We start from the raw sequence: 14022 nt of genomic DNA on the forward strand, positions 1-14022 counted from the left end.
AGAACCGGTGGCCTTGGGCAGTCACTTGTTATCTGAGATGGGTTAAGGCAGGAGGACTCAGTAGTGTATTTACTAGATACTTTATTCCACACGTTATAATACATGATTGTAATACATGATTTGGCATAATGGTTCTGCTCGCAGCGGGACCCAATGGAGACACTGTCTTGACATCTGAGTAGAGAGCAGCGAACGTATTGCCCCTACGAAAGGAACACATAACAAAGGGTGGTGGCCGGGGAGGCGGAGGCAGCAGATTAGACAGAGAGCATCCTAGGTCACACTAGCAATGCAGAGTGCAGTGATATCCTGTTAAATAGCCCGCCCTGCTAAGAAGGTGTGCCCAGACTGCGTGGTGTGATGAGTTGCTAGTGATGCGCTATGTCTCACATGTCCTGCATGAACCAGCTCTGCTTGATTTTTAAGGACTTGTTAGAGCCATTTATTTTTCCTTTTGTGGCCTGTAGGAGGCAGTATAGCCAATCGTAATTCACATAAAGGTGAGCTCACTGAAGTCAGACAAGGTGTTGATTGGGGAAGCATCTTGTATGACCTTTTGAATTGAATCAACATGATATTGTGTTACTATCCATTTTATATCGATATGCCAATGACACATTTCCAGAAACAGGGTGGTAGTGATTACAACAGCAAGACTGCAACACTGTCTTGCTAGCTACAGAGGTGGTTCAGTTCTTGGTTTGTGTTTTCAGTTGGATGGAGCTATGACTGAGGCATCCTGACAATAGTACCCAGACAAGTCGCTATTGACGAATCAATTATGGTTTTATTTGTCACAGTTGACAGTTCCAAACACAGCCCAACATAAACATTAATGATATACAGTATAAGGACTAATAAACATGAGAGGCTTCAGAACATGCAAAATACAAAACCAGCAGTGTCCTCAATAGTAGCATTTACCAAAATGAGCGAAGCTAGTTCAGGCATGGCACTCGGGCAGCACACGTCGTATCACATGAATGTTGGGAGTCAGATGGCTGAGCGGTTAAGAAATCGGGCTATTAATCAGAAGGTTGCCGGTTCTATTCCCGGATGGCCAAATGACGTTGTGTCCTTGGGCAAGGCACTATACCCTACTTGCCTCGGGGGAATGTCCTTGTACTCACTGTAAGTCGCTCTGGATAAGAGCGTCTTCTAAATGTATGTCTCTACTGGAACTGCATGACTATCAGTTTAGTCTAGAAATGTGAAACTACAAAGCAACCAGATTATTGGAGAGTCTCTACATAATTTAAAAATAATAAAGACCAGGCTAAACATACAGTGTTAATGGCTATCTCCCTCTGGCATGAAGGTCAGACTACAGTATTACAAATTGCATGGTCCCTTGCATAGCTTGTAATGAGAAAGTATAACTAGTCTTTTGAAATTAGATGATGTTAATCCCATAGTAATGAACAGTTTTGCTATATCTTAAACACAGTTTTTATTCAGTGAATAGTGGTTGGAATAATCCTTTGACGTCTGAATGAACAACAATTGGTACTCTCATTAATACTCTTCTACTTGACATTATATAGATTGCATGCTCTGAATGCATGAGGTGGTATCATGCAGAGTGCTTGGACATGACCCACAAAGAGTTCAACGCCGCAAGAAAAGAAACAGACTGGAAATGCCTTGTCTGCAACAGACGGAGTGTTTGAAAATGTCCTGCACTAAAAATAATGTCTTTGTTTTAATAAATTACTAATACCACAGAAATAAAGACTTGAGTTATGATGTTTAGTGTGGTTTTAATGCTATTTTCAGAGATTAGCGAATTTCTATCATTTAAAAAAAAGTTTTATTGAAAAAGTAAAGGGTGTGGAAGTAGGCCAGACATCATTAGAATAATCTGGTGTGTATTTGAGATTTTCTGAAACAAGTCTGAAAAATATATTGAGATTGGCGAGGATTTCATGCTATTTTCAGAGATTAGCGATTAATTTGAATTTTATTAAAAAGTAAATTGAAAAAGTAAAGGGTGTGGAAGTAGGCCAGACAATATTAGAATAATCTGGTGTATATTTGAGATTTGTCGATACAAATTTGAAAAATATATTGAGATTAGCGAGGATTTCATGCTATTTTCAGAGATAGCGATTAATTTTATTCAAAACTTCATTGGAAAAATAAAGGTGATTTGGGGGCCCCTCATTTATTCGATTAAACTTCAATTTATTACACATTGTTCATTTGTGGCGCGCCGTTTATTCAATGGCAGCGTTTATATGAGGGCAACGTTTAATCGAAGAATTACGGTATTATAGGCTAGCTGCGCTAGCATGTTAACATAGCGCTAGCATGTTAGTTCGCTACATTAAATGTTCTTAGATAGTTTGAACAGTACGGTCTTCTAAATCACTGATTTAGCAACGAGCAAATGTCAATGTTAGTTAGACTAGCTAGCTCTATCTCATCTGCCTTTTATTAACGCTGATTTGCAAGGAGTGAACAGCTAGATAGCGAAAACACCTAGACTGCCTACCGTAGCCTGTTAAATAGCTTGCTAACGCAAGAGCACCTGCTTCTCCAGTTCTTTCAATAGATTATCTAGACAGGCGGTAGCAATTGGCTAGACTGCTATTCGTTTTCTGGGTATTTTTTTCGTAAGCTTCCCTTCCCGACTAAGTCGACTAACAGCTAGTCTCTATAGCTAGCTAGAGTAATTTGCTACTCAGAGTCAGAAGATCAGAATCAGAAAGTGATTTATTCGCCATGAAAGTTTGCACAAACACGGAATTTACTTTGGCAGGAAGGTGCATACAATAAACCTATAGGGACCTAAAATTTTAATATGTGGGCTATCTATACTAAGGGTACATAAACTAGCAGTACGAAGTGGAATTAGAATTAAATAAAATGTACAATAAAATAAAATAGCCTATAAGTTGCCATAAAACGAAATATAAGTTGCCAATTACAATATGAAAATACAAAAAATACAAATATTACAAAAATAAAAATGCACAAGATAGAATTGTGTAAATGAAAGGGTGTTTTAAGCAGGAAGTCATTTAGAGTCAGTGTGGACCCTTGGCCTTGTTGAATAGGCCAACAGCAGAAGGGAAAAACTGTTCTTGTGGCGTGAAGTATTGGTCCTGATGGACCGCAGCCTTCTGCCGGAGGGGAGTGACTGAAACAGGGAGTGTCCAGGGTGGGAGGAGACGGCCACAATCTTCCTCGCTCGCCTCAGGGTCCTTGAGGTGTGCAGGTCCTAGAGGGAAGGCAGATTACAGCCAATCACCTTCTCAGCAGTGCAGATGATACGCTGCAGCCTGCTCTTGTCCTTGGCAGTGGCAGCAGGTAAGTAAGGTATGTTGATATAATATTTGAAACGTATTTAGCTAACAGTGGACCCCTAGTGCAACACAAGAGAATGTTCATTAAAATGACATGCTGCTACTAGGTATTTCAGGACCGGCTACCCCTACCGTATTTCTGGGGCGGAGTTAATTACACAATGTTCATTTTTGGTTCAGCGTTTAAACGAGAGCAGCCTTTAATTGAAGAAACACGGTACAAATATGCATTTTTGATCATTCCGTTTTTGTTGTACTTTCCATATGCTTGATTTCACGTATTATATTTTATAATTACTTTGGACAAAGTGTATGCTGTATAAATAAAATATTGAACATTTTATAGAGTTTGGCACATGAATACATACAGATGTTATTCACGTTTCAAGCCATGACCTGTGGCAACCACTGCCTAAACTGAGATACTTCAACTCGGAACATAAATATCTCTGATTCATCTATCTCCACAATTGTATGTTTATGTCTACTCAAGCTGTGGCTACCACTGTTTAAACTGACATGTTCCAACTCTGAGAAATTACTTGGAAGTCCATGTGTTTCGGCATCTGGCATAAAACTGCACATACTAGTACTTGTGTTGCACTCGATGTGCTGTTTCCTGCTGCACTGCATTATTGTAATCGAGACATCATTGTAAGACTATACTTGAGGCATTTAGATGTTTTTAGTGCACTGTACTAATATTGTGTGTTCAGCAACCAGCTGACTACTACAAAGATTGATGTGTAAATGTTGTAACGTAGCTTTATAAAGTCAAGTACTGCTAATGTGTACTTATTCTTCCTTACTTAATAGATTTCCCTGTTTTTTCAGATGCCAAGAAAGAAGAACTGTTGCAAAAGGCGTCATCACAAGGTTGCTGCAGCATGCAGCGCCTTGTCTGATTTTTCTCTATCCATCTATGATCCTCACTCTACCCCTTGTCATATCCCATCTCCCTCTTCATCCCCCACCCCAAGCTTTACCTACTCTGATTTTCCTCCTCTTCTGACCCATGGGTCATCTGTTTTCAGGCCCTGTGAGTCTCTTTCACAGTCTCTGCCTGTGTCGAGTTGTGAGACCGTGATCTCACATTCTCATTCAAAGGCCAGTGAGACAAATTTCACACTGCCTCTTAAATCTGTAAGATGTGCGCCAATACCACACTGTTCTTCTGACGGTAATTCTCACCATAGGCCAAAACCTGATGAAATACTCTAAAAACCTGTTGAAATGTTGTTGAAACCTGTTGAAATACTGTCGAAACCTGTTGAAATAGTGGAGACTATCCAGGATAAACCTTTGCAAATACTGGGGCCAATCCTTGATAAACCTTTGCAAATACAAGCTATGAAAACTTTCAACACATCAAAGTTCTGCAGGACACATGACCATTGCTGGAATGTCTAACCCAGTGTCTCTAAGATCTACTAAAAAGTTTGTTCAAGGATCTTTCCATCAAGGACATGCATCGTTTCAAGAAAATGCAGGTGTTCAATGTGTGACTACTTTAACAGCCATTTTGATGAACGAACTGAAAGATGTGTGCACTTGGCAAAGTAGTGATCTTGATAATGTTCTTGTAGATGGAAACAAGCTGTACTCATCAATGAAGAACCACAGTCATATAAACAATAATTGTCTTTTGGTGAATGATTTGCCAACATCTCATGTGCTCCATCATGTTAATTTCACAATGAATCTGGGACAAGCATTTTCTGGCATAGTAGGACTACATGATTTTGATCCAGAGTTGGCAAATGTTGGTAAGCCTCTATGAAGCACTGCAGAGTCCTACTAGCAGATGGCAGTTTTTTGACCTTGAATGAAAGAACTTGTGCCATTATAAAAAATGTCAATGTTCATGCAGTGTTTGATTCTCATTTGCGCAGCCATGATGCCCTTGTTCATCCTACAGGAAAAAGTGGTGTGTGTTTCTATCAAACTTTTGAGGATATGTACAGTCAGCAGCACATTAAAAGGCTTGTATGTTCACTGAATGCTTTTTGACAACCGTTTGAGATAACGGGATTCAGTGTTGCAATGAACAGATGTGAAGACGACATCGACGTAAACACAAAAGCACTGCTACACAGGTATAGTAGACGGCAACGAAGTTCAAATACAATTAAACCACAAGTATCGACAAAGGCTTATGTCAACTTGGAGTACTCTTGAAACACGAACAGAGTGTGGTCATGCATTGCCATCGCTAAATGACAGTTCCTTGTGTGGAAACGATATTCATTGTAATGATGAAACACTTTCAACAACCAAAAGTATTGCTCTAACAGTAGACCAAGGCAGTGAGTGTATTGGTAGAACACTTAACGTTGTTATAAACCCTATTGCAACAACAAAAATGGAAAATATCTGTACAGACAGAAAATGCGAATTACATAAAACAAATGTCATCGCTAGTGTGAACATGGTTGACAAACCAACGTGTTAAAATACTGATAATATCTTAGTTGGTGACATGACACCGCAGACATGGACGTTTAATCCATTAACATATATGAATCAAAGTGCTTTATGTTCACAGTTAGACTTGAATAATGTAAATCATAACCATGCACCAATTCAACATTGCACAGTATTAAGTTCTCCATGTCAAAGGCAATTCGAAAATATGGTATACTGCTTGTTCCAGCAGTGGAAGCCCTCACTTGAAAATACGCAAACATGTGGCAAGGCACTGAATGAAGAATGAGGAAACAATTCAAAAGCTTTCTGAGAACTGAAAACAACTGCGTAGAAGACTACATACAATCTTCCCAAATGATGTACACAAACACCTGGCTGCATAACGGCAGCAGATACTAACATCTACACAATTATTTCAGACCACTGGAACATCTACAAAAGTCTTTCAAGAACAAGTGATGATACCATATATTTGAACCATGTCAATGGAAACTACTATGAAGTGGTAACTTGTGTAACAGATAAACACCAAGAAGGTGCATGCACATCATTGTGTGGAGCAAAAAAACTTAAGCCAAAGTGGGACATCAATTTGAGGAAAAGGGCAACATCTAGCACAATCAAGCACAAAAAAATAGATGACGTTATGAATGAGCCATTAAAAAACACCTGTGTAAATTACAAAAATTACAATGTACAACTTACACAGAAACCAGACAAAGACAATAAGCCTCAAGAAGCGAAAATACCAGTGTGATAGTTAATTACGATACCATCATATTGCGTTGCAACAAAGATTATTTACATTTACATTTATGCATTTAGCAGACGCTGTTATCCAAAGCGACTTCCAAGAGAGAGCTTTACAAAAGAGCATCGGTCAGTGATCATAACAACGAGCTAGTCCCAAACATTGCAAGCAGCCAATACATGAAGCATACATTGTGAAAAGCTAAATAAGTGCCAAAGGGAAGACCCATAAGAGCATGCAGTTATACAAGTTACAAATTAAAACTGAACCTCAAAAAGTGCAAGACTGTACCTGTAGAAGAAGAATCAAAAGTAAAATATTTCACAGCGAGTACAAGAGTTAACTTTGTTATAACTAACCTACAACAGCAACAAGTCTCTCAATAAGAGTCATTGTGATCCTGGAGGAAACTAACATCAACGATTATATGCAACAAATGAGAAGCAAAGAAAATCTCAATAATTGCAAATTCTAAAACTGGTTGTTCCCATCCTTGATTGTGATTGGCTATATCGTGTTCCATGCCATTAAATTAAGGGGGTTTTCGGCACTCCGCTTCGCGTTGTGCCTAACAACTCTCCTTACCTGTTCTAAAATCAGTGCAAAACACGGCCTCTTGGGGCTTATTGCTTAAGTAAACTAAAATATGTGGCAGATGTAGACTTGCAAGATGCAAAGAAAATGTATATTAAGGAAAATTTAGCAATGATGTCAATTTTTTTAAATGAAGTACATGCAGTCCAGCAAGGAAACAGGCTGTTAATCAGAAGGTTGCGGGTTCGATTCTGTGCCGAATGACGTTGTGTCCTTGGTTAAGGCACTTCACCCTACTTGCCTCTGGGGAATGTCCCTGTACTTACTGTAAGTCGCTCTGGATAAGAGCATTTGCTAAATGACTAAATGTAAATATAGGTTATGACCAGACACTGCTACCATGTCTGTATACAGGTTAAATGACCAGACACTGCTACTATGTCTGTATACAGGTTACATGACCAGACACTGCTACTATGCCTGTATACAGGTCACATGACCAGACACTGCTACCATGTCTGTATACAGGTTACATGACCAGACACTGCTACCATGTCTGTTTACAGTTCACATGACCAGACACTGCTACCATGTCTGTATACAGATCACATGACCAGACACTGCTACCATGTCTGTATACAGGTCACATGACCAGACACTAGGTGCGTTCGACTTCATGCAGCGCCGGCGTCGCCTGCAGCCCGGCTGACTTGAAGCAGCCAATGGCATTCTCAGCTTCAAGGCAGCCGACTGCAGCCTTGAGTCTACATGACCAGACACTGCTACCATGTCTGTATACAGGTCAAATAACCAGACACTGCTACAATGCCTGATTATAGAGCTACACAGCCTCCAGTCCGCCTCCAGGCATCTTGGTCTTGTATCCCTCTATAGAATAAAAGGGTAGACAGTTCTTTTATTGACCTCTGTAATTTTTTTATTAACAATCTCACACATCTGCTCTTATATAACTCATGTCTACACATAATACATGATGTCGTCCTTTTTGACTTCACTGTCTCACTGTCGTAAAGGCTTGAAGTCACAATGCTAAAGAGAGAACAATATCTTCACAACACCCTCCACTCCACCCCCATCCTTAACCCTTGTGCTGCCTTCTGGTCACATGACCCAAAGGTTCATAACGAACCATCGTTGTTTTTACCCAATTTTACCCAATACAAAAACAAATACAAATTATTTTCTTTTAACCTTCGCAATGTGGTGGGTCTGAGACAGCCCAACGGTTAAAAGAAAATGCTTCACTTTGTTTTTGTATGCAGTAAAGTTGTCGCAATGACGGTCTACGGTGATGTAGTGTTGTCGCAATGATGGACTACGGTGGGTCACAATGACTGATGGGTCAGAACGACCCGAAGATAACACAAGGGTTTAACACCTGCACTTTCTCCTGCAATTTCTCTTTCTCTTTAAAATGGTAGGGAAGGCAGGTGCTAAAGGATAGGTAGATAAAGAAAAGGGGTTCTGTTTCAGCCCTTTGCCATGTCTGCTGTTCCTAGGTAGCATTCTTGTTTGCTTGTCTGCATGCTGCTTATAATCTGCTGCAGCAGGGGCTCTGCTCTATGAACTCTAGCGGGATCTTGGTGGGAACAGGTTTCTGTTCAGGGAACAGTGTAGAGGTTACTAGCTCAAAGAGATAGACTCATCCCATCTCCCTCTTCATCCCCCACCCCAAGCTTTACCTACTCTGATTTTCCTCCTCTTCTGACCCATGGGTCATCTGTTTTCAGGCCCTGTGAGTCTCTTTCACAGTCTCTGCCTGTGTCGAGTTGTGAGACCGTGATCTCACATTCTCATTCAAAGGCCAGTGAGACAATGTTCACACTGCCTCTTAAATCTGTAAGTGGTGCGCCAATACTACACTGTTCTTCTGACGGTGATTCTCACCATATGCCAAAACCTGTTGAAATGCTGTCGAAACCAGTTGAAATGCTGTCGAAACCTGTTGAAATGCTGTCAAAACCTGTTGAAATACTGTCAAAATCTGTTGAAATACTGGAGTCAATCCAAGATAAACCTTTGCAAATACTGGGGCCAATCCTTCATAAACCTTTGCAAATACAAGCTATGAAAACTTTCAACACATCTGATACTGCAGACCAAATATGACAATTACATTTTGTATTCACACTTAAACACTGGATTGCTAAAAATGGCTGCCAATACAGGTTGAAGCTAATCATGGCTCTATGTACATGACACAGTTCTGTACATGATGTTTCTTCACTTGTGGTGTCCTGTCAGCATCAGTCAAATGGCATAAGTAGAGCTCTGTCTCTCAACAGGAAATGTGTGGCACTTCTGGGGAGCAGACGACATCCTGAACTGTCACAGAGAAGACTTTAGAGAAGACATTAAAGTAAGCACTGGATTACATGTATTTTATTTACTTAATCTACAGTGACCACATTACTGATGATTATGTAGTTTAGGGTTGAGTAACAATGAAGGACTTTTGAAGTCAGTTTAAGGACTAAGAATATATCTAAGTGAGTTATAGAAACATAGGTAACGTAAACAGCCCATGTTGCACTGACACATATTTGAAGAGTTGGTAATGCAAAATGATTTGAGTTTTTAGATTTGAGAAGACAAAACACAAAACACACAAACACATTTTCGGACAGCGACATTTTGTCGACTTCCTCATTCGAAAAAAAGTGATTGTACACAGGTTGAGTGCATGTGCATTAACACATGACATGCTGAGAACACATTCACCTCAAAACCATTTAAATCTTGTCTAAGATACGGTTGAATATAATACATGTATTCTCATAGCTTTTAATTTTGATACTGTACAGTTAATAACACATTTTCCTTCATTGATATAATAGACAACCATGTAGATACAAAAGTTATTTAAATGAAATAGATGTTTTAAGATGCAATTCTTCACATTCCCATCTCCAAAAAATGACAATTGCCATTTTAGTATGGAGTAAGGCAGTCGGTGTGGACAGTATTGGCCAACCTGCCATTAATGAAGAATCTCTTGTATCACTTTCTTAAAATAACAGCTTCATCAAATACATGTTCCATTCATTGTGAGACTAAACTGTCTGTACACGGTGAGAAGTTCCCCTCTCTGATTCACTCAGGGAGGGAAACATATAAATGTATTGAAATAGTGGAACAAAATGACAATGAAGAGATGTGTCGTGAAACAGCATTGAAAGGAGTGTGAGCCTGGTTTACATTGGCACTGAAAGCAGCACTTAGCAGTTCATTACATGAGCAAAGCAGGTTCAGGCATGGCACTCGGGAAGCGAGCGCCATGTCACCAATCGCCGTGCTCTCAGGCCATAGGCTTAGCTCGATAGGCGGTGCTATAAAGTCGCACCATGCACGCACACGCATCGTCGATACCTATTGGCTGCGCTGTTGCCACCCACCACCATCCCTTTCGCCCCCATGTGGTCTGTCTGTTCTCCCCGTGGGGTATTTAACTTTTTGCTTCCCGCCTCACGTCATGCACGTGCAATGAAGGCAGGGAGCACTTCCCCATGTACATCCATTCCGCCAAGGTTAAACCATTTGTCATGTGTATGAATAAATGGTGAAATCAATCACTTGAGTGTAACGACTGAACTGCCTGTGAATGCGTCCCTTTTCTGCCTGTTGTATTTGAGATCCTCCTGTTCCCCTGTCTGACTGCAATCACTAAAACGTTGGTTGTAGCACTTAAGCCTGCACTGTATGCACTACTGCAGGGCATACTGCAGGGAGGGGGCGGCTGACAGAGGGGGTTTAGTTGAGGGAGAAGCTAATATTGTGACATATCCAGGAAACTGGTTTAAATAAGGGAGGGGGGATTAACTCATGTTGAATATAAACTGTCTGATACTGAATATGTTTCTAGCGCTTGCTTGCATCCTGTAGCACTGCTACTTTGCTGAATAAACCATCCAGTTTTCTTGATTTTACGACATGCTTCTCCACTTCGTCTTCTCTTGAAAAATCATTCTGACTGGGAGAAAACCCCCCCAGACAATATCTATAAGATATATATTCTTACATTTACATTTAGCAGACACTCTTATCCAGATCGACTTACAGTAACTACAGGGACATTCCCCTGAAGCAAGTAGGGTGAAGTGCCTTGCCCAAGGACACTACATCATTTGGCATGGCTGGGAATTGAACCAGCCTATTAACAAACCTTCTGATTAATAGCCCGATTCCCTGACCACTCTGGTCACCACCACTGGTGAGGTGTTCCGGGCACGTCCCACTGGGAAGAGGCCCCGGGGAAGACCCAGCACACGCTGGAGGGACTATGTCTCTCGGCTGGCCTGGGAACGACTCGGGGTCCCCCAGGAAGAGCTGGTGGAAGTGTACAGGGGAGAGGGAAGTCTGGGCCTCCCTGCTTAGGTTGCTGCCCCTGCGACCCGACCCCCGGATAAGTGGTAGATGACGAGATGAGACCTGACCACTCAGCCATCTGACCGCTCTATTCTTACATAGTTAAAGTAAGAATAATTCATTAAGCCTGGAATAACATTCTTGCCTTATTATAACATGGTAACTTACAGTATTATATTCAGTATATGTGTATATAGATCTGACAAACTTAAAGAAAGGGTAACATTAAGTGTCTTAGTAATACATGGTGATGATAGTTGTACAGTAAGTTTTGGTTTTGGCTCAGGAGTGATTAGTTCAGAGTATGCAATACTGTAGGAGCAATAGTGTTTTTCAGAGCCACCATAAGCTAATCTACATTCCTTTCAGAATTGTTATCACAACAACCACATCTGTGTGACAAGGTGATGCCTTGTGTAACTGTGATCCAAGGACTTTTAGAATGTGATAATATATCCATCTACTTTTCTCTCAGGCCATCAACCATGGGGACAACATCCTTCTTGTGTGTTAGTCTGGTGTTCACGTGGGGAGTCAGCGGTGAAGTGGCTGACAACTTTGACAAATGCAAGGACTCCTTCTTTAAGAGCACTCCAGTGTCTGGTCTGACTATACCCATAGTCGCTACACCACAAAAAACTGATGGTTTGGAGAACTACGAAAAATGTCTCTCTGCTTACAATGTTGCACCTCTAGCACATATCTGTCAGAGAGGTGAAAATGTATATTACTTTGCTACCCTGTATGACCGAGGCAGGAGAATCCCCCTGTACTCTGCCTACCAGATGGACATTACTGGAACAGACACAGGGAGGGGCAGAAACACATTCTATCAGGAACCACAGGTATATTTACATATTTACATTTTGACATACACTGTGATGTTTTAATGTCATGTAATGTTTGGAGTTTGTAAAAGGTGTGCAATGGCATAATAAGTCCACAAGGTTTAAATGGAGAGGACCTCTGTCGGAAAAATCGAAGGTGTAACCTTTTATGATGCATAAAATGATACTGTGTTTAGCTTTGTGTGCAAAGAGAGGCCTACCCCCCAAATCTGAACTCTAGGTAACACTAGGCTTACGTGAACAGGGTGACCTGGGATGACCACTATCTTGCTGGAGGGGCCATAAAAGAGTTAATCATATGGTCAAGCTTAGAGGGGTCAGAGAGCGCACACACGCACTCACACACGCAAACATGCACGCACACACGCGCGCCAAGTCTATGCAAGGGAGCCGATGAAGGAGGAGCCGTGGGACATTTGCATGCCTTTGTTTTAGCCAATGACTGTCAAGAGCGGTTCTGTTTAAAGAGGTAGCTAGCACAACATGCTAGCGGACAAACTTTGTGGCACCATGGCGTGTGATGTTTTCTGTCCTTGCGGCTGCAAGCAATAAAGCTTTCTTAACGTCTTCACCGACTGACTGTGCAATGCTTGGTAAAGATTAATATTTCTTACAACCACCATTAACTTATTTGTTGTCTTTTTCAGCTGGTGCATCGCAGTCTGCCACCAAACCAGATGGACGTAAAGTCATGTAAAAACGAAATTAAGAAATATAATGAAGTCAACAACTGCAAAGAACTTTTCCCTCAATACCGACAATTAAATAAGATAATGCAGAGTCAGGCAGTTGATAGCGATTTTGTTGGTCAGTATGACCGAGGCCACCTGAACCCTGCAGGTCACCACAGTAATAAGGACTACTCCAGTGCCACCACAGTCTTCACCAATGTAGCTCCGCAAAATAAAAATATGAACAATGGAGTTTGGAGTGAATACGAGAAGTGGGTGAGAAAGTATGGGAAGGATAGTGGCTGTGATGAGATGTATGCCGTGGTTGGGGTGGTCCCGAGTGATCTTAAGGGTGATGGTGAGTGGTTAAAGAGGGTCAACGAAAATAACGAAAAAGAAAATGCTGTCAATGTGCCGAGTCACTACTGGAGTGCTTATTGCTGCATCAAAAAAGATAAACCTTTTCTGTCTGGGGGCGCCATTTGTCCCAACTTACACAATTCAGAAGTCACAAAGTATAATTCTGTTGCAGACCTTGAAGGGGAACTTCATAAACTTAAACTGGGCAACAACTTCAAAATCTTTGCGAGTTGTGTGCCCTAGTACTAAGGCCTTAGCCTTTGTGGTGCTTCAAGTGGCCCCCCAGACAGGACTTTCAACAGTCAGTCTATCATTTGTGGTTTAGAGGAGCTCAGCAGGCTTTTTCATGTCGTTCACTTTTAGGACATTTTGTGAAAATGTGACGTTGGAAACCTTTTGATGATTTTCATATTTAGATATATTTAGAATGTATTTATGTCGTGTGGGTTTTGTCTTGTTTTTAAGGGGTGGTCTATGCATGTGGATAATCTGTGATGGGGAGGGGAATGGTTGTGTTATGGAGCAAACTGTACAATGCCGGCACGGGTTTGGGCTTTCCGCTGCTCTGCTCTTTTATCCGCTTGCTAATAGACACTCCGCGATTGCCGTGCGAGGACCAATTAATCGGACACGGCTGCAGACTGTTAGCAAGATTGAGTGGCCAACCCAGATTGGTGGAGCCCCAATTGGACTGGGTATAAAAAGACTGACAGCGGAGAGATGAGACGAGGGCCCGT

General features: G+C 41.2%; 1 protein-coding gene across 2 annotated transcripts; it reads left to right on the top strand.

Moving 5' to 3' along the window:
* Positions 1–9280: 9280 nt before the first annotated feature.
* On the top strand, positions 9281–13695 carry LOC146237881 (endonuclease domain-containing 1 protein-like). Of its 2 annotated transcripts, none has more exons than XM_084685781.1 (3): positions 9281–9400; positions 11882–12251; positions 12902–13695. In XM_084685781.1, the coding sequence occupies exons 2-3, from the start codon at positions 11892–11894 to the stop codon at positions 13526–13528; spliced, it is 987 nt and encodes a 328-aa protein (XP_084541907.1). In that variant the 5' UTR covers positions 9281–9400; positions 11882–11891; the 3' UTR covers positions 13529–13695. The 2 variants fall into 2 exon arrangements, with proteins under 2 accessions (XP_084541907.1, XP_084541908.1); XM_084685782.1 differs by lacking the exon at positions 9281–9400 and adding an exon at positions 11280–11513.
* The last annotated feature ends 327 nt before the right edge of the window (positions 13696–14022 follow it).

This window comes from Hypomesus nipponensis, chromosome 21, assembly GCF_054491055.1.
Source record: "Hypomesus nipponensis isolate SF chromosome 21, ASM5449105v1, whole genome shotgun sequence".
Lineage (NCBI taxonomy): Eukaryota > Metazoa > Chordata > Actinopteri > Osmeriformes > Osmeridae > Hypomesus > Hypomesus nipponensis.